The following is a 21107-nucleotide window of genomic DNA, read 5'->3' on the forward strand; positions in this document are numbered from 1 at the left end:
ATGTCTTTGTGGACATTCTGCGCAGGACCAAATGTCTACTAATCTTTTTTCACAATATTTTTTCAGCCTGGAATTTTGTAATAACAAGTACTAATATCTTGAGTAAATTGTGTTGCTAAATTTAGGGAAAGATTATATAGTGATAGAATGAAAAGTGATCCTGAATTTAAATGCTCATAATTCAAATTAGTATTCTTACAATGTAGTCATGATGTAAAATGATAAAGAAGTGAAAGGTTTTCAGTTTGAAAATTGTTCAGGTTGCTAAAGGTTATTGTCAAGAAGGCACTGTCCTTGACTGCAGATGTAAAAATTATTACGGATGTTCACTTTAGTGGAAGAGTCTGTGTGGACCAGTGGGACTATTGGTTAGTTGGAGGCACAGCCAGTGATCCAAATGGAATATCAAAATCTTCTTGAATGAAAGAAAAGGTTTTTTTCATAAAATGATTTGTATGGCTCTATTGGTAAACTGTTCAGTATATCTATACTTTTTATGAAATGTCAAAACAGAGAAATCCATGTGTTGGTATGTAAGAATTCAGATGTTCTTTGAGACTGTGATACAATAAGATAATCAAGAGAAAAGGGAGTGTAGTAGAATTTTAGAAACTGTAGACTCATTTTAGCTGCAAGTATTCATATAAGAAAGCCAAAATAAACTTGTTAAATAATGAAGGGACTATGTTAACTTGCATAACTGAAAAATTTGGAAAAGGTCAGGTTTGAAAAGGGGCTGGACCTTATCGGTCAACATCAATCAGATCCTGTTTTTGTTTCAACCATTAGGCTCTGCTTTCACAATGTTAGTACATCCATAAGACTGGCTGTTCTTGGGATTCCCCATTAGGGGTTAGTAACCACTACAACTTTAAATCATACTTAGTGGAAGAGAAAGAGTGTACCTTTTGTGGTAGTTACCCCCAAAGACAAATTTCCTTCCCAGAATTCCCTGAGAAATGTCTATTTTCATTTTGTTTATCTCAATTGGGTCACTTGCTCACCCTCCAACTAATTCTTGCAGTTAATAGACTAGGAAGTGCTGGTTGATTAAGGCCACACTGAGTTCACTTGCCTGGAAAAAGGAAAGGGGAAGGGTCAGGCCAGTGCTAGTCACTGGGGCCATGGGCCATGGAGGACATTCCTGTACTCAGGAAGTCCATAGGCTGCTGGAATGTGTCAGACAGGTAATTACAATACAGTGAGATCAGAAAGGGGCAGCTACTCATGACTGGCATAAGGTCTGGAAGAGTTCGAGTAGGAGGTCTGACCAGGACCTAAAAGAATGAGTAGGAGTTTAGTAGATAAAGGAGAAGGAGAGAAGAAAAGAATTTTGTGGAGAAAGAAGTTGTATCATGTTTTAAAAAAGCAGTGTTATTGGGAAGCCTGAAGTAGCAATTAGTGTGGAAGAAACTTACTTAATAAAAATTGGCATGGTAACCACAAGAATTATAAAGAAAGATTCAAAAACTGGCAAAGAGGCTTTCATCGCCAGATCTGGTGGCTAACTTCCCAATGATTTTCTGAATGTTGGGCTAAGAAATGTTAGTACTCCTGTCCAACAAGTGATATAATACCTTTCAAAAGAAACAGTGAATTCAATTTGCTTCTTGGGAAAAGGAAAGGACTTGGTCTATTTAGCTTTCTCTAAGATTCCTAGCTTTAAACTAGGTTATTAAATCCTGTTCAAAGATAAGAGGTATATAAGATTTGTAAAATAAACCTTCCTAAGGACTTACAAAATCTCAACTTACATAGCTGGATGCAGCACAGCATGTTCTTGTCCTCTCTTTGCTCTTCTCCTGCCAGGCTCTGGAGTCCTTCAGCACCTGAATTTCTTCCCATATGCATGCAGCTGAGTCACAGGTTGATGACAATAGACTCTGTATTATGCATAGATGTGGCTAAAACTGGATTCAGATCTTGGTTTTATCCCCAGCTGAGAAGTCACATGACCACTATGAGCCCCAGTTCCTCATCTGTAAGTCTGTGCTAAGAATATTGACTTTATAGTGATGCTGGGAGAATTTGCTAAGAATCTGGACATGTAGACCAAAGTAGTTTCTCAATAAATGTTCATAAGATGTTTGATACATATTTAAAACTCCACTGTCTAATGTTCATACATATACATGGGTATGTATACACATATATAAACATGGGCTTTGGAACAAGAAGGTCTGGGCTCAACAGCCAGTGCTACCACTTATTAGCCAAATGATGGCAGAAAATTCATTCAGCTTCTCTGAGCCTCAAAGTAGGCATCTACAAAGATCACAATAACATTAATAGCTCCCAGAGCTGATATGAGGATCAAATGGGATAGTATATTGAAATGTTTTATAAACCTTTGAGTTAAAAAAATTGTAATCTGACTTTTTGTAATTGTGCATTGTTCTCTCAGTGCTTCATCCAGTTAAGCTTTGCCTCTACAGCAGGAGTCAAGGTCTTCTTGGCTGGACCCATGATGATTTTTAACATGAGCCTCAGTTCAGAGATGCTGTGCAATAAGAATTTGCTGATAGTCAAATTCACAATGAGATTATCACCTCCCTCTTGTTAGAATGGCTATTATCAAAAAGACAAGAGATAACAAATACTGGTGAGGATATGGAGGAAATGGAACCCCTGTGTTGACTGACATATAACTAGTGTAGCCACTATGGAAAATAGTATGGAAGTTCTTCAAAAACTGGTTATATATCCAAAGAAAATAAAATCAATATTTGTTACAGATATCTGCATTCCCATGTTCATTGCAGCTTTATTCACAATGGTTAAGCAAGGATATAACATAAGTGTGTTTTCACAGATAAATGGCTAAAGAAAATGTCATATATATGTGTAAATACACATATACACACAATGGAATATTATTCAGCCATAAAAAGAAGAAATCCTGCCTTTTGCAATACCGTGGATGGAACTTGAGGGAGTTAGGCTAAGTGAAATAAGTCAAACAGAGAAAGACAAACACTATATGATCTTACTTACATGTGGAATCTAAAAACACTGAATTTGTAGAAACAAAGTAGAGTGGTGATTACCAGGGGTTAGAGGGGTGGAATTGGGAGCTACTGGTCAAAGGGTAAAAACTTCTAGGTATAAGAGTAACTTCTGGGGATGTTATGTACAGCATGGTAACCATAGTTAACAATACTGTATTATACACTGGAAAGTTATTGAGAGGGGACGGAGGGGTTAACCTTATCATGGTCATCATTTTGCAATATATGTGTATCAAATCATGTTTTATACTTTAAACTTATATACCATATTTTTTGGACTATAAGACACACTTTTTTACCACATTTTTTGCTTCAAAAAAATTTCCCCTATTTTCCTCCTCTAAAACCTAGGTGCATCCTAGGTTTTAGAGGAGGAAAATAGGAAAAAATTTTGAAGCAAAAAATGTGGTAAACAAGCACATCTTATAGTCCAAAAAATATGGTAGTTCAAAAGTATCTCAATAAAGCTGGAAAAAATAATTTACTGATGTTGTGAGCAATGAACATGGAAGGACTTATTGCCCAGCTGCAAAGGGTGGTGAGCAGTCCCCTGCAGTTGTCAGCTCCTTCAGCATTAGCCTCGAGAGCATACTACCTAATTTACCTTTCCAGAGACAGCTTGCTTCTGGTAACTGAGCCAAGTGGAATATAAAGGCCTAGACATTTTGACAAGACCATTTTACCTCTCAGAGCTCCAGGGTAGGGTGGGCTGAGGTTGTTGGCCCCACCTAGCTGCTCTGCCTCTACCTCTCTTCCTTTCCACAGGTGCTGATCCTAAGAGGCTTCCTAAGAGTACCCTGCAGAGTCAACTCCTCTCAGAATCTGAATCTTGAAGAACCCAGCCTGTGACATATGGAATCTAATAGATTTCTCTCATGGAAACCTTTGTAGACATGATTGCACATGTTTTCTCATTAGATTTGAAATAAGGATCATCTCATTTTCATTCTTTAAGCAATAAGACAAAGTAAAACATGGGATTTGTTGCATGGCTACTACCCTTTCACTGAGAAAGGAGTATCCATGATGTGGAATTCAGTGGCTCATGTTATTGGGATGCTATTTAGGAGGCAGAAAATTTCTAATGATAGGCACAGTTGAAGAGCTTAGTCTATATTTTCTTAACTCTATTAACCTTGATTTAATGATTTTCCTGGAAGAAACAGAAAATTCCCACCCTACTTATGCTGGCTTCAGAATAGAAAAATAATTGAAATCTACCCTCAATTTATTTAACAAAGCAAAGGTAACCTAAATACCAAAATCCAATAAAGACATACCGAGACAAGAAAATTGCAAATCAAACTCAGAAGCATTTTCAAAGAATAAACCTGATGACTACCAGGGCTCCTTGGAGAGGAAGCTTTCATGTGGACCAAGTGCTTGGGCTCTAAGTCAGCCTGCGAGGGTCCAAGCCACAACTGTATTTCTTTTGAGCACTGGGACCTTGGGTTTGCTATGTAACCTCACTGAACATCAGTTTCCTCCTTTGCGAAATGGGGATTATTAAAGAACCCACTTCCTAGGGCTTCTGTAAAGATTGAGGGTAATTCGTGCATAGCTCTCACCATAGTACCTGTACATAGATAGGGCTTAGAGAGATATGCCCTATCTGACCAGCATCAAGGGCAGCTGTGCCATGTAGTCTGGACAATTAGTTATCTTCAGTAGAAGTCTCCACTTTTACCACTTTACTGGGAAACCAGGATCTTTTACAGAGCCCTCTCTGACCTGGAATATAACAGCAAATAAGGAATTATAGGATCTCTATATGTTTTCTGTCAGCCATTCCTTTGCATATACACAGCCTTGTTTGCAGCATAAGAAATCTCTTTACAGTATTCTCTCTGCTACTGTCAGCTTGGCACTTGGACACCTGTGACACTGGGCCTCCCAGACTGCCGCCTAGTATATTTACATTTGTTGGAAAGGTTGTCCCTTCATGTCTCTAGGAGTAGAGCTGCCCTGTGCATTTGTGCCTCTGGTTGTCCTGGCAGTCACTTGGGCATCTCTCTCTCTCTTGTGTGGTAAAGATACTTTAGGGGGCTTCAGGTCAGTGTTTTAGGTACCAGAAAAATGGGAGGTCCAGAAACTATAGCCAAAGCCAGGATATTTGGCTAGATGAAAGTCTCTTTTCTCTTTTTGCCTGAATAACACAAGCATGTTAGTAGTGTTAGACCTGGCATGGCAGACACAGTCCTTGTGGAGGAGTTAAAATTTTGGGCCAGCAAGGGGTGTGCATTAGGCTCACAACTGAGGGTTCTAGGCTGTGGTTTCCCAGAGAATCACTGAGGGACCATTGGAGTGAAGGAGGACTAACAGAGGGATGGGAGATTTTAATCAGTGCATTAGAGGATGCGAAAAGAAGCAAAGTCAAAAGGAACAAACATCTAGAAAACACATCTGAACACACTTTTGGAGATGGATTCTCCACAAACAGAAGAACGTTCTATGTAGGTGTCACCATGAGCTCCAAAGGCCCACAACCAGAGCCCTGTCAGCCTGGAAACCGAGGGTCGTGCTCCATGGCTCTGACCGCTAGGTGGTGCCTCAGGCCCGCAGCTGGGAAAAGAGCAAGTCTGGGGAAAGAAGCAGCCCCAGGCCTCCCATTCAGGGTCCCCAGGGAACTGTGACATGGAGGCTGGGCTCTGAGGCTGCTTAAAGGCAAAGGAGCCACGACTAGGCTCCAGGCATCTGTGTGCTCTGTGTGACAGCATTTAGGCTCCTGGAAGCGGTCCCAACCTGTGGATGTCAGGTGTCTAGGCTGAGCCAGTGTCCTGAGAGAAGGGCCCACGGGGTGCTGTGCAAAGAGAAGAGGCTCAAGGGAGAGCACTGGTAAATAGCCACGCTTTCTATTCACTTAAAATCGCCTTGAAATGAATGCGAAATCCTTTCGCATGCCTAACCAACTTGTGGAAGAGAGCTACTTGAATATTTAAACATAGACCTAGACAAAATGTCAAATATTTGCATTTCAGTAAAAACTTATTATTGATAATGACCATGATAACAAAAATTGTTACTCTCTCCCTGGGTATGCTGAGTTTGGAGGGCAAAGGAACTTTAGAATACAAATTGTGGGAGACAAATTGGGGAACACAGGAGTGATCTTACTCTAGCTTTTAGTAAATTTAAATCGCTTGTTTCTTATACTATGTTTATGTAGAACTTACAAAACTATCTGTTAATCAGACTCTGTGGACTTGCAAATGCAGAAGTCAGGGAAAATATTTATTGAGGGAAAAACAGCATTCTGTGTGTCTCAAGTTTAACATGTATGTGCAACTAAATGTATGAATTGAAGACAGTAACTTTTTATTTGTGATTATATTCAGATTAATGAATCACATTGGTTATGATCTTAATTACAACTATGAAGACTGAATCCTAGTGGACAGTAACCAGAGCGGGGTGGAGAGGGATAATGGGGGAAAATAGAGGAAGGGCCATCAAGAAACATGCATAAAGGACACATGGACAAAGCCAAAGGGGGTAGGTTCGAGGGTGGGGGAGATGGGGATGGGTGAGGTGGGGGAAAAATGGATACAACTGTGTGAACAACAATATAAATAAATAAATAAATAAATAAATAAATAAATAAATAAGCAATGTCAGGACCAATGTTAAGAAGACATTACTTGAAATATCGGACAGGCTACTTTGTAAGTATATGATTGTCTAACTACTATGCTGTATACCTGAAACTAATACAAATAATATTTGATGTAAATTGTTGTTGAAAAATTTAAAAAGATTATCCTGCCATCCTAGAAATGAATAGCATAAATATTTGTATAAGCACTTTACTACCCTACCTATCCCCTAATACATGTGAAAAAGTAACTAATGTCAACAAGTCATGACATTTAGATTTATTTTAGACATTAGATTATGAAAAAAAGAACACATCCATCTCTCTTAAGAGAATGTGCACCTGTATATCCTTCAGAAATCCAAGCTCACCTGAGGAAAATGCAGTGCAGTAAGAGTCTTAGGAATTGAAAATCCAGAGACTGGAAGGGAGTTTGTAGGTTGTGAATTGGGAACATTTTTGAGAGTGAACCAGGGTACCAGGACAACAAGCATAAAAAGTGAAACTTTCTCAGGCACACTGAGATGTATGGTCACTTTATTAAGAGGTCTGTAATAGAGTGGGAGCCTAAAGAAGGGAGGACCAGAAGGCTCGTGAAAATTCTAAGCCTGCATGTTGGAGGGACACTATTCCAGGGATCTGGGTGCATTGTATTAATATATACAATTCTAATACTCAGCAAATGTTCTAGCCTGTTCATTCCCATTCTCAGGTTATGCTTCCTTCTGGAATGCTGTTGTGCTTCTTTGGTAAACTGTTAACCTTTCTGAATCATGAATAAAAACCTGTTTTGCAGGAAATTTGCTGTCACGAAGAGTAGCAATGAATTCCTCATTTCACCTGTATTTCTTGGATCTCAACCTGAATGCCACAGAGAGCAATCTTTCGGGGCCAAATGTCAAGAACAAGTCTTCACCATGTGAAGATATGGGCATTGCTGTGGAGGTGTTTCTGACTTTGGGTCTCATCAGCCTTTTGGAGAACATCTTGGTCATAGGTGCCATAGTAAAAAACAAGAACTTGCACTCTCCCATGTATTTCTTTGTGTGCAGTTTAGCAGTAGCGGACATGCTGGTGAGCATGTCCAATGCCTGGGAGACCATCACCATGTACTTAATAAATAATAAGCACCTGGTGATAGCAGATGCCTTTGTGCGTCACATTGACAATGTATTTGACTCCATGATCTGCATTTCTGTGGTGGCTTCCATGTGCAGTTTGTTGGCCATTGCAGTGGATAGGTATGTCACTATATTCTATGCCTTGCGCTACCACCACATCATGACAGTGAAGCGTTCCGGGGTGATCATTGCATGCATCTGGACCTTTTGCACAGGATGTGGCATTGTTTTCATCATTTACTACGAATCCACTTATGTCATCATTTGCCTCATCTCCATGTTCTTCACGATGCTGTTTCTCATGGTGTCTCTGTATATACACATGTTCCTTCTAGTACGAACTCATGTCAAGCGGATAGCAGCTCTGCCTGGATACAGTTCTGTGTGGCAGAGGACCAGCATGAAAGGCGCCATCACTCTGACCATGCTGTTGGGCATTTTCATTGTGTGCTGGGCTCCGTTCTTCCTTCATCTCATTTTGATGATCTCTTGCCCTCAGAATCTTTACTGTTCCTGCTTTATGTCTCAGTTCAATATGTATCTCATACTCATCATGTGCAATTCTGTGATTGATCCTCTGATATATGCCTTCCGTAGCCAAGAGATGAGGAAGACTTTTAAAGAGATTATTTGTTGCCATGGTTTCAGAGTACCCTGTACGTTCCCTAGCAGGTATTAAACAAAAGCACTCTCTGCAGCTTACTCTTTTCCTTCCTTGACCTTGTGATGAAGTCAGTTGGGGATAAGCAAGATAACTCAAAATCAAAACTGCACTACACTTATCTTTTTTTCTACCTTGAATTAGTACTTATAGTATACCATCCTGCGTGGCATGGGCCCAGCTCCCACTGGGAGATGCACAGGACCCATGCCCATGGATATGTTCTCCCATGGGGAATCGGGCCTGCAATGTGCCTAGGCCACTTTGAGTCTTGTTTTTTGCTAAAAACTCCCTCACCCTGATTTTTAGCAAATATTTACTGCAAAGTAACTTCCTAAAATCTATGCTAAACCTTCCAAGGATGAGTGTAGCAGGTTCAACCACTTTTGCCTTTTCATTTGCAAATATCCCTCTTCTGTGCTTTGATTAACAGCATTGGCTCCTTTGTTTTCTATAAAAGTTAACCACCTAAAGTGAGCTTGTGCATAGTTAATGAGGACCTTCTTGTAATGTGCCCAGTAAGACAATAAAAGCTCATTGGAGCAAGGGCTGAGGTCTTTGCTCCCCTTGAGAGAAAAGCCATGCTGTCCCTTTTTCTCCACCGGACTCAGTAGTATGTGTGAATGACTCATTTCATCCATAATGACGTGGACCCCACAACCGGGGCCCACATCAGTACTTAAAATGCATTCTTTTTGTGTGTGTGATAGTTGTTGTTGGTTAGACATGCACGTGCATCTTATCCATTTTGGGAAAGGTCTGTGGCAATTTATCATTGTCCTGTTTTTCTAATACATTTCTTTTGTTCTCACTCATGTATGGGGGTCCCCATCCATCTTCCATCTTAGTAAGTGTGTGTTCAGGGAAAGTAAAACATTCTGGGTGCACATCTAAGCAGGATGAAGAGCTGACTGTAATGGAAAGAAAACTTGTGACTTTCTACATTATGTGTGATTGCTTTCTCTCCCCAGAAACTGTTCTATAGCTTCACTTCATGTTCTTGGGACATATGCATGCTTTTCAGGGCCAAACAGAGTAGTCAAATTCTTTTCATTTGAAATTTTCTTTTCATTTGTTATGGACTTTCCTTTTCTGAACTATTGTTTTTATGGCTTGTGCCCATAATTGTCCAAGGATGGAATTTTGTAAATTATACTTCTGTTGATCATACTTTTGCTCTTACCCAGATATAAAACTTTATGCTACAAACCTTACGTCATGTGGTGTGAAAGTTTCTGTGACTCTTCTTACTGTCTTATTCTGACTCAGTGTAAGGTTTCCAAATGAGTGTTTTGGAAACATGTCATGGGCTTCAAGTGCTCACATGTTCCCAGCCCTGTACTCACCTCTCTCACCTATAGCACATTCCCATAGCCAAGCTGTTTTTGATCTTTTCAGATTGTGTCACTCTTTGAGTCTAAAACCCTGCCACTCTATATCTTGCACATCACAATGTGACTCCAGCAGCCAGAGAGGTTCAGGTGCACATCTCTGACATAGGGAATCCCATCTTCTGCAATATAGAATGGTGTTTGAAAATCTGAATTCAGGTCCTGACTCTGTCATTAACAGGTGATGTTGCATTAATCATCTCATTTCAGGTTCTACATCTGTGCTGACCTCACAGGATGGTCATGAGAACTGAATATGAAAATGTGAGAACAACTTGAAAAGTAGTCAAGCACCAAAGGGATTGGATATTTATTTAAAAGAAATATGCAGATGGGATAAACACTTGGGGATGGTGCAGAGAGTACTGGTGAGAGCAGTAGTTTAGAAGCTAGGAAGCCTGCTTTGTCACAATACATCTGTGTATCTCTTGAAAGAGGTCATCTCTGACCTCTTGGTCCCATTATTTTTATATGAAATGAAGTGCTTGGTCTTTATAGCTCTTGTATTCCATTCTATTATTTTTGGTGTTAATGACTTCTCTTTTGCTTTGGCTATTCATGTTTATACTGTTCCCAGTGAAGGAAAAGTATAAATAAAGCAGTGGACTACTAGAGTCATTCAATGATGAGCTGTTGAAGACTTTTGGGGCAGAACAAATTCCTGGGAATAGAACACATAAATAACTTATAGATGTGACCCCTACCCCTGGCAACCCAGAGTTCAGGGAAAAAAATGGTGCTGGCACAAGCAGGAAAGTACATAAGACATCTAAATCTTTGGAAAATGACAAATTAGCAGGTAGTCAGCAAATGAGTTTTGAAGGGGCAGCTAGACTTTCAAATGTTTCTTGTTCCTTTTAGCAGAACATGCTGTGTGTATTTATGAATGGGAAGTAAGTGATCTCCAAAGTAATTACGATGAGAAACCGTAGCTCCTGTTTACATGGGATGTCTCAGTTACTGTGAAAGCCAGCCTCTCCACTGTCTGTTCATAACTACTACTTTGTTGCCTGCAGTAGTTTCTGACACAGAGCAGGCACTCAAATGACATTTGATATTGTTACTAAATAAATGCATGCTTAATCTGCTAATAGCCCTGAGTTCTCAGTGATGTCACTAGGGTTCCAGTCCTGTGCATAATTAAACTTTGGCCCTTGTGGTATACAATTGGGTCCATCTGGGAACTCACTAGGCTAACTTTCTGCTCTGGGTCCTTCCTGACTTCAGATGAGGTCTGACCTTTTCTATAAAGGTCTTTAAAGAAATGCTCAAATGTCTTTTAATTTCTATATAAATAGTGCAGAAATAACCCAAGTATTCAGATGTGTCTCCAGTTGGAAAGAATACATGTGATATAGTGATTTGGTAAACATCTGTAAGTGAGCAAACCCCTCAACCCCAGCACAAAGTCCCCTAAACCAAAAATCCATATAACTGTCAAATACTATATGGTATTGTATATTAAGTCTTTCTGCTTCTGTAGGAACTTCATTTGGTATAACAATATGTGTTCAAAGACATGGTTAATAAAATGAAAGAACCAGACCACCCATTTGAACTGGACATTATAATGTGCTATATTCAGAGTGTTTTTGATGTTTCTGACAATTTGTCAGCAACTGCTGCAAAATTAGAAGGTATATTCTTTGGTGAGTTATGATGAAATTTCCCTGACAGTATTTACTGCCTGAAAGATGGCCATTTCTCAGTTCAAAATAATTTAATTCCTAAAAATAAAATAAAATTGTACACTTGACTATAAATTGCCTTAAAGTCTGTCTCAGTAAACAAGCAAGGATTTGGGGAATGCCACTGATCATGTACTCAGAATGGGGCTAGAAGTAGTGATCATTAGATAGTCTCTGCCATCAAAGAGCCTATGGAACAAATTATTTCAAGACAAGAGCATTTTAAGATATGTGGAAACACTATCCACAATTCAAGGTGCTACACATAAATGTGAATTTATGAGGCACAGACTATACCTGTTGTAAAATGAGGGCTATGATAGCTCCCATGTCTGTAATGGCAATTTTCTGTGGTGCATACAGGGTACATATTAGAGTTTTGGGGTGAAATTTTAACTTTGAAAAATTCCCCAGATCATCTCTACATCAGGTTCAGATGTGGCTCTTGTTGAGTTGGAGATCAAAAACTAAAAGAACAACTTATCTGATACCTTTCCTCAAGTTAATAAGTGATGGTGAAACTGGGGACCCACAGACACTTCCATCAAGCACAGGAAAAGTAGGAGACATGGTATTACACCTCCCAGATCTCAACACCACACTGTGGCTTGTCCTACCACATTGCATAGTGTGGATCTACACTTATTTCCTAGGCATGCTGTATGTTTCTCCTTTTTGCCTGTATGACTTTATCTCACTTTTATCCTAATTATGTATGCTTTGAGTCTATCAGGCTGTAAGGGAGAGTCATGCTTTTAGTTTCTTTTACCTGAGCCCTTATGTCCAATTGAAAGGATTGATTAAATCCTTTTGATACATCCTTCTTAACATTTACACTGAGGCAGCTTCTTTAATCTATTCAGAGCATTTGCAGTGATGGTGTAAGCTGTTCCCTTCATTTGATCCTAGTGCCAAATCTAAGTTTTAATTGGCTTATGTTATTCTACTTTTTAAATTTAATCTTTTACTGCCCTGAGCAGTGTGGCTCAGTTGGTTGGTCATTGTCCTGCAAAGCAAAAGGTTATTGGTTCAATTCCCAGTCAGGACACATGCCTGGATTGTGGGTTTGGTCCCAGTCAGGGCTAGGTGGCAAACACAAGGCCCGTGGGCCAAATCTGGCCCTCCACCTTGTTTTGTCTGGATCAGCACCTTGCTTCTATATGGCAGCAGTGCCAAGTTCCTTGCCCCTAGTTAAAGAGTAGTTACATTTATACAGTCCTGAAATTACATTCAACCCTTTTAAGGCAATAGCGAGGCTGATGTGGCCTCAGTGAAAATGAGTTTAACACCTCTGTACTAGAGACGACAGACAAATGTTTCTCTCCCTGTCTTCTTCCTTCCTTTCCCATCTCTAAAAATAAATAAATAAAATCTTTCAAAACAATTTAACCTTTTATTTATTTGATTGAGAAAAGCTGTCTTTTCTCACTCTGAATCTTCTTACTCTGAAGTCCCTGACTCTGGATTTTCTTGAGAAAAATTTTTCATAAATCTGGTTTCAAATGTATTATTAAAGAATCCCATTTGCTTATTAAAGTGTGGTAAAATACATGTAACATAAATTTGCCATCTTAACAATTTATAAGTTTACAGTTCCGTGACATTAAGTGTATTCATATCGTTGTCCTACTATCTTGAATCCCTTTTATTCCTGTTGGCATTCACTTAATTCTTTCTTTCTTAGCTTATCACCTCCTTGTAGTATTTCATTAAATGCAGCCAACCGTAACCAACACACCTGTTTTCAGACCTTTCCCTCTGTCATTATGTATAATATACATCAGTCAAACTCTCTGTTTTTTGACTGATCCTTTCCTGTTCTTTCAGCACCCATTTTAGATTCTGTTCCAGCACTTTGTAGTAACAATTACTGTACTTGTTAGGATAGTCTAGGACAGTGTTTCTCAAACTTTAATAGCTGTATGAAACATGAGGGAAGCTCGTTAAAAATGCAGATTCGGATTTGGTGGGTTTGGAGCAGGAGCTGAGAGTTTGCATTTTTAACATTTCTCAGATGCTGTTGGTTCAAGGATTCTACTTTGAGAAATAGAATCTGTGTGGCCACTGCATTCAAAATGACTGAGTGAGTAGAGCAATGAATCTGCATCAAATTTTGCATTAAGCTTGAACATTCCTACTTGGAAATTATTTGGATGTGTCAGAAGGCTGCAGCTATGGGCAACTGGTGATTGGCAGCTTCATCACAACAACATACCCACCCATGCATTATATCTTGTGCAGAGTTTTTTTGGCAAAATATCAAATAACCCAGGTGACTCAGCCCCCCTACATCCCAGATGTGGTGCCCTGTGACTTCTGGCTTTTCCCCAAACTAAGATCACCTTTGAAAGAAGACATTTCAGATTGTTGATGAGATTCAGGAAAATGCAATGGGGCAGGTGATGGCAATTGGGAGAACTGTGTGAGGTCCCAAGGTGCCTACTTTGAAGGGGACTGGGACATCAATGACCTATGTAGTGTTTCTTGTATCTTATATCTTCTTCAGTAAATGTCTCTATTTTTTATATTACATGGCTGGATGTCTTCTGGGCAACCCTTGTATAGGTTGTTGAAGGATGGGCTAGATTTATATAGTTGTTCAGAAAAGGGAAACATAGGATTGGAAAGTACTTGGGTAAAAACTGATGCTTGTTAGTGGTGACATAGCCTGACCATAACCGAGTGTATGTGTTGGGGCAAGAGTAGAAAATTACTCATATGTACTGGACATTATAGAGGTAGGATTATGTGGGACTTGAAACCTAAAAGGAATCTATTTTACACTTCTTTTATAGAAATTAGAGAGTCAGTAAAAGTTTGTTTTTTAATCTCTCTTATTAAAGACATGGCCATGAACCAACAAAATCTGTGTTTGTAAATTATTTTGAGAGCAGAGATGGGAGAGAAGCTGTCACAGTCAGGCAGGCTACAGGCCTGAGGGCCTGGACTAGTTGTGCAATGGGATAGGGAGAAGAGGAAGTCATTTTAAAGGAAGTTTCTCTCCATTTGGTATCCAATTAACTACCAAATTTTACCAAATTGGACTCATTCTTGTTTGCCAGTTATTGTTACTACCTTTCTACATTATGCTGGTTCTTTTTTTTTCCTTTTTTGAAAATATATTTTATTGATTATGCAATTACAGTTGTCCCATCCCCCCCTTTATTTCCCTCCCATTAGCACCTTTAGTTCATGTCTATGGGTTGTACATATAAGTTCTTTGATTCCCACATTTCCTATACTATTCTTAACCTCCCCCTGTCTATTTTCTACCTACCATTTATGCTACTTATTCTCTGTACCATTTCCCCTTCTCTTCCCCTCCCATTCCCCTACTGATACTGATAACCCTCCATGTGATCTCCATTTCTGTGATTCTGTTCATGTTTTAGTTGTTTGCTTAGTTTTTTTTAACTTCAGTTACTAATGGCTGTGAGTTTGTTGTCATTGTAGTGTTCATATTTTTTATCTTTTTTTCCTTAGATAAGTCCCTTTAACATTTCATTTAATAAGGGCTGGGTGATGATGAACTGCTTTAACTTGACCTTATCTGAGAAACACTTTATCTGCCCTTCTATTATAAATGATAGGTTTGCTGGATAGAGCAATCTTGGGTGTAGGTCCTTGCATTTCATGACTTGGAATACTTCATTCCAGCCCCTTCTTGCCTGCAAATTCTCTTTTGAGAAATCAGCTGACAGTCTAATGGACACTCCTTTGTGGGTAACTGTCTTCTTTTCTCTTGCTTCTTCCAGGATTCTCCCCTTCATTTTAATCTTGGCTAATGTAATTATGATGTGCCTTGGTGTGTTCTTCCTTGGGTCCAGCTTCTTTGGGACTCTCTCAGCTTCCTGGACTTCCGGAAAGTCTATTTTCTTTTCTATTGGGGAGGTTCTCCTTCATTATGTTTTCAAATAAGTTTTCAATTTCTTGGTCTTCCTCTTCTTCTTCTGGCACCCCTATGATTCAGATGTTGGAATATTTAAGGATGTCCTGGAGATTCCTAAAACTCTCTTCACTTTTTTGAATTCTTGTTTCTTCATTCTGTTCTGGCTGAATGTTTATTTCTTCCTTCTGCTCCAAACCATTGATTTGAGTCCTGGTTTCCTTCCCATCACTGTTGGTTCCCTGTAGATTTTTCTTTATTTCACATAATGTGACCTTCACTGCTGCCTGGGTCTTTTTAATGCTGTTGAAGTACCCAGTGAGTTCCTGGAGCATCCTGACAACCAGTGTTTTGAACTGTGTATCTGATAAGTTGACTATCTCTTTGTCGCTTAGTTGTATTTTTTCTAAAGCTTTGATCTGTTCTTTCATTTAGGCCATTTTTTTGTTTGTTTGTTTGAACATGCCTGTTATACAGTAAGGGGCGGAGCCTTAGGTATTCACCAGGGTGGGACAACCCATGTAGCTGCATTGTGGTGCGGTATGTGGGGGAGGGGTTCAGGAGGGAACAACGCTGTTTGCTCTGCTCTCTGCTGGTTTTCAGTCACTTCCTCAGCTACCCACAATCAAATTGGGTCTTTCTGGTGCTGTTTCCTATGTGGGTGGGTTTGTTTACATTCCAGGACCCTGTGGGTCTCTCCAATGAACTCTCCTGTGAGGTTCAGAGTTTCTTCTACTGCCACCTCAGCCCCCACTGGTGTTTTCAGTCAGAGGCTTAGAGGCTTTGAGGCTTTATTCCCCCACACTGGAACCTGGGGTTGTGTGGTCTGTCTAGCTCCCTAGTTGTTCCCCCTGGTTTATCTGCACTTGAATGTGGGACTGTCCAGTCTGCAAGCCATCGCCTCACCCAGTCTGCCAGATGCTGCCTTGCCTGCCTGGGTCCTCCAGCTGCAGCCTTGCCATGAGTTCCCTTACCCAGCTGCCCATCTCTGCCCCCCTACTGGTCTGGATGAATATTTCTTCTTTAATTCCTTGGTTGTCAGACTTCCATACAGTTCTATTTTCTGTCAGTTCTGGTTGTTTTTGGTTTTTAAATTTGTTGTTCTTGTTTTGGCTGTGTGAAGCACAGTGTGTCTACCTATGCCTCCATCTTGGCCAGAAGTCCTTATGTTGGTTCTTTTCTCAATGTTCAATAAGTTTATATTTTTAGCCCATAGATTGAGTGCTAACTCTTACTGTTCTTTTCCTGATATCTTCCAGAGCATTATTTGCTGTGTGTCTGTCCCATTTCGCCATGCCTCTTTCCTCCATATATATATCGTTGTCTTTAGTTAGTGAAAAAAGTGAACTTTTTCAAGCCTTTTATGCCTAGTTCTACAGAAAAGACTTGAATATATGTTTTCCATATACTGGCTTTCTTCTTACCAGTGGTAAGCATTTTAAGTAGAATATAATAGATTTCATGTGTTGATGCGTAACACAGGAGACTGACCTGTTAAGTGCCCCTTTGTCTTACACTAGAGCATGCCTCAATCATATCAGCAGAGTTGGGGGCAAAATCACATAACTGAAAATAATGAGGTATAAAAGCAGGGACATACAAAAACCTCCTTAGGGACTCCAAACATGAACCTGATGGTTTTTAAAGCTATTTTTCTCTCTTTTTCTTTACCATTAAAGTGTTTGTCTACTTTATCTTTCTACTGAAATACATAGGCCTGTGACAATGTGACATCAACCCTCACCACCCTTCTGAAGTACCATTCACCAATCCCAAACAGCTTTCTCAGTCTCTACCCTCTTTGCTTCATTTGCAATATTTGAAACTATTATCTGCTTCTTCAAACTTTCTTCCTTAGCTTCCACAACACTTCCCATTTTGATTATTGGGCCACTTGTTTTGCAAACACTTTCACCTCCTCTGGTTCTATGATATTTTCCACCTCCTACATATAGGCTTCCTCTGTATCTTTAGAACTTTTCCTTTTATTTTATAATTTTTCTCTCAAGGATGTCATCAACTTCCTTGATTTTGATTTTTATGTTTAAGAATATGATTCCCTAATTATTTATCTCTAGTCTTAACTTTTATTCTAAACATCTGCCTGGTGTTTTGAGAAAACACACACCAAGCATCTCAAACTTTGCCTCATAAAGTCCTCTTCCTGCCCCCCCCCATGTTGGTAAACCAATTACCTGCTCCCTAAGTCCAGAGACCTTGGGGTCAACTGGGCTCCTTTCTCTTCCTTGAAAACTATTGAGTCATCTGGAAAATTCTGGGGGATCTACTGCCAAAATGTCTGTTGCCTTGATTCCCTCTTCCCATCTCCACTGCTGTAAATTGGGTCTGTCTCTTTTCCTTTAAGTCTGGATTTTTGTGTTGACATTTAAACCACTTCTAGTCTCATTTGCTGTACTCCCTAAATTGCTGTTCTGATAGTGTTATCTTTCTATTTAGAAACCTTCCATAAGCCCTAGTACTTACTTTATGAAGTACCCAATCCTCGCCTTTACCTTCAATGATTTCCAAAATATTAGCTAACCTTTCAGTCATCCTACATATCAATAAAATAAGACTACTTTGAACAGGACTTGTGCTTTTCTGCTTCCAGATTTTGTTTAAGCTGTTCAATCAGCTGGAAAAATCCTCTCTACGTTCATATGATCCTTAAAGTTCATCTCAAATGCCTCTTGTTCCATGAGTCCCTTTTGATTTCCATATTTGTACCTCATTATGCACACATTCTGCCAGGTACTTCAGAGAAGAGATAGCTTTTGTGTCCTTTATCAGACCAGAATCTCTGTGGGAAGGGACTTGCATCAGTTAGGGCAATGCTGCATAATAGAACTTTTCACAGTGATGCTTTCTGTCCACTACAGTAACTACTCTCTGTGAGTGGCAGGTGAGCATTTAAAATATAGCTAGTGTAACTGACAATCTGAATTTTTAATTTTACTTAATTTCAGTTAATTTATATTTACATTTAAATAACCACATGTGACCAGTGACTACTATATTAGACAGCATACAGAATTTGGTTCACTGCATATAACAAAACCCCCAAAAAAGTGATCACTTACTCAAGATGAAAGTTTATTTCTCTTTTACAGAAAATAAGTCTGGAGGTAGGCAATGGAATATTGACATGGAGTTCAAGGGTCCCATAAAGAATCAATGCTTATATCATTATTAAAGGCAGTTCATGGTCCAAGATGGCTGCTGGAACTCTAGTCATCATATTGAAATAATAGGCTGGGACAGAATAAAGGATAGTCAAGAACATCAGGTTTTCAGTACATGTTATTCTTTAACTTTGGAAAGTTGTCTTCTATTATTTACTTAATTATTTTTTTCTTCTCCCATTTCCATGTGTCTTTTCCTAAACTCCTATTAGTGAGGTGTCAATCCACATAAAGTGATCCTCCTCTATGTTTCTTAATCTTTCTCCTCATATTTTCTTCCTTTGTCTTTTTGTTATGCATTCTTGAAGATACTTCACCTTACTTTTCACCTAGCCTTTGATTGAGTTTTTAATGTGGTAATTATATTTTTAATTTCTATGATGTATTTATCCTTTTATTACCTTCTTTTTTATAGCAGGCTGTTTTTGAATTTATGCATCCATATCTTTTTCAATCTCTGTAAAGATGAATTTGTTTTTTTAAAATTGTGTCTTCTTTCTTGAATCATTTGTTTTCTCCAAAGTCAATAATTCTGTTGATCTCACTCCTCCCTGTTTTGTATTGCTCATTTTCCTCAAATGCTAGGTGAACCTAGATTTTCCATTACTATGTACAAGTGAAGGAATGGATAGGATCCTTGATCCTCTCCTGATGTAAAGGGTCAGTTGGGTGGCTCTCTGTGAGTGGGTGGAGCACATCAATTGTCAGATGTTACTTTAGGAGTGTGTAAATTGTGAACAGGCTAATAGGCTGGGGACAACCCCACCCCTGTAAGCTAAAATTGGAGGCGGGTTATGCTGCTCCCCACTCTAGGAAGCCAAGCCCTCTTGGGTACTTTGTTGGGGCAGACATGTACCTTTCAGCTCCCCAAATTCATCATTAGTTTTAGTCTTCTGATGTTTGCATCCTATTCTCAGCACATTTATAAATTCATTCCTTTTTATGCTTTTTTTTTGCTATCATTTCCATGGATTTTCAGGAACGAATGAAGGTAAATACTTGAGGAATGAGGAATCAGTTTGAGTTACATTTTGTAGCTAGCAGGATCAGTCTTCAGCACAAAGCAAACCTGCAGGAGACATTCCAGAATCCAGGATCTGGTTCTAACTGTGATTCTACTTATAAACACATGGCCACATCTAGGACAAGAGCTTTGCCAATGTCAAGAAGGTGCAGGAAACTTGTCTCACCTTGTCACCTTGACTATTGTTTCTTCTTAGCTTGACTTCTGACTAGAGAGAGTAAAGAAATCAGTCATTCAAACAAAGATTCCATTAGGTCAGAGGAGAGAGGCTGAGTTGCTGAGGTGTCCATTCATCTGTGGCCCTTTTAAAGTTAGTGATTTAACTTTTTTCTGCCAGTAGGTGGCAGTGAACATATCTCAACTTTTTTTTTGTCATCCATCTAACCCTCTGAGCAACCAGTTAATGAGTTAAAGTAGCTCCAGATGAGAATTATTTCCAAGACCTCATTGCTTAAAAGGTACTAGAAATGTCTTTAGTGCAAATTTCACTTTGAAAGGATTGCTTCATTTAACCACTCAACCACCTTAAAAATAGTTAAATATTACCATTCTCAATTTCCCATGAGGAGACTGAAGCTTGCTGAGATTAAGTTGCCTTAGATAGTACACCTAATATGTAGCTGTCTCTCAATTTAAATTTAGGCCTTCAGCCATCCATGATGTGGCTCAGTGGACTGAGCACCATCCTGATAATTGAAGGGTTGCTGGTTTGATTGCCAGTCTGGGCAGATGCCTGGGTTGTAGATCAGGTCCCCAGTTGGGGGTGTGTGAGAGGGAATCAAGCATTAATGTTTCTCTCCTTCTTTTTCTCCCTCTTTTCCCCTCTTTCCAAAAATAAATAAATAAAATCTTTAAAAAAATAAACTGAGGTCTTCAAAAAAATTGCTGTATTTCTTTGTTGTTATAAGTCCTCAGTGACTTTGCCTTCTTTGACTTCCTACTGCACTCTACATGTGCCCTGCTTGGTTCTTGTACCATGCCAGCTCCTGTGAGTGGGCACAGGGCAGGATGGGGATAGGGTGGTGGGTAGCTGAAGTTCCAGATAAAAGTGACTGGTAAGCACAGGTGCTGGAGGCAGCTGTAAAAGTTCTTGTCTAGATCCAGGTTTCTTCAGAAGCTGATATGATGGTGATATAAGGGACAAGGCCAGTGGACACATCTGTCATGGTCTGGGTGTTCACCAGTGTGAACAGGATGCTGGCTGGTCAAAACTGGGGAAGATTAGAAACTGGGAGAATAAGGCAAAAAGGAAGTGATAGAGTTTACAATTTTGCCTAACCAATGTTTTAGTCTTATTCATGGGCATTTTTGTTTCTCCTTTTTGAAACTCCTCCAAATTTGAGACTGAGAAGGTTCATGTGTGGGAGGAAGTCATTTGCTAGGGGTATAACTGTGGTTCCTTCTAGGGAAGCTTGGCCAGGTGGTGCCTTGGAAAATTCATACAACTACCCACTGACTCTGTCTTCTTTTCTCAGACTGCCATCTGCTTTTTTTGAGGTCCCAGTGCCACTGAGGAACAGCAGGGAAGATTTGATGCTTCTAACACCTAGGATC

The 21107-nt window shown here is 39.5% G+C and overlaps 1 protein-coding gene across 1 annotated transcript; it reads left to right on the top strand.

Moving 5' to 3' along the window:
- Positions 1-4391: 4391 nt before the first annotated feature.
- Positions 4392-8539, top strand: MC5R (melanocortin 5 receptor). The gene is made up of 2 exons (XM_028524679.2): positions 4392-5843; positions 7397-8539. Exon 2 carries the CDS (start codon positions 7423-7425, stop codon positions 8398-8400), a length of 978 nt encoding a protein of 325 aa, XP_028380480.1. The 5' UTR covers positions 4392-5843; positions 7397-7422; the 3' UTR covers positions 8401-8539.
- The last annotated feature ends 12568 nt before the right edge of the window (positions 8540-21107 follow it).

Source organism: Phyllostomus discolor, chromosome 9, assembly GCF_004126475.2.
Source record: "Phyllostomus discolor isolate MPI-MPIP mPhyDis1 chromosome 9, mPhyDis1.pri.v3, whole genome shotgun sequence".
Lineage (NCBI taxonomy): Eukaryota > Metazoa > Chordata > Mammalia > Chiroptera > Phyllostomidae > Phyllostomus > Phyllostomus discolor.

Coding starts and splice junctions, on each gene's coding strand:
- MC5R (XM_028524679.2), top strand. CDS start 7,423: ATGAATTCCTCATTTCACCTGTATTTCTTGGATCTCAACCTGAATGCC.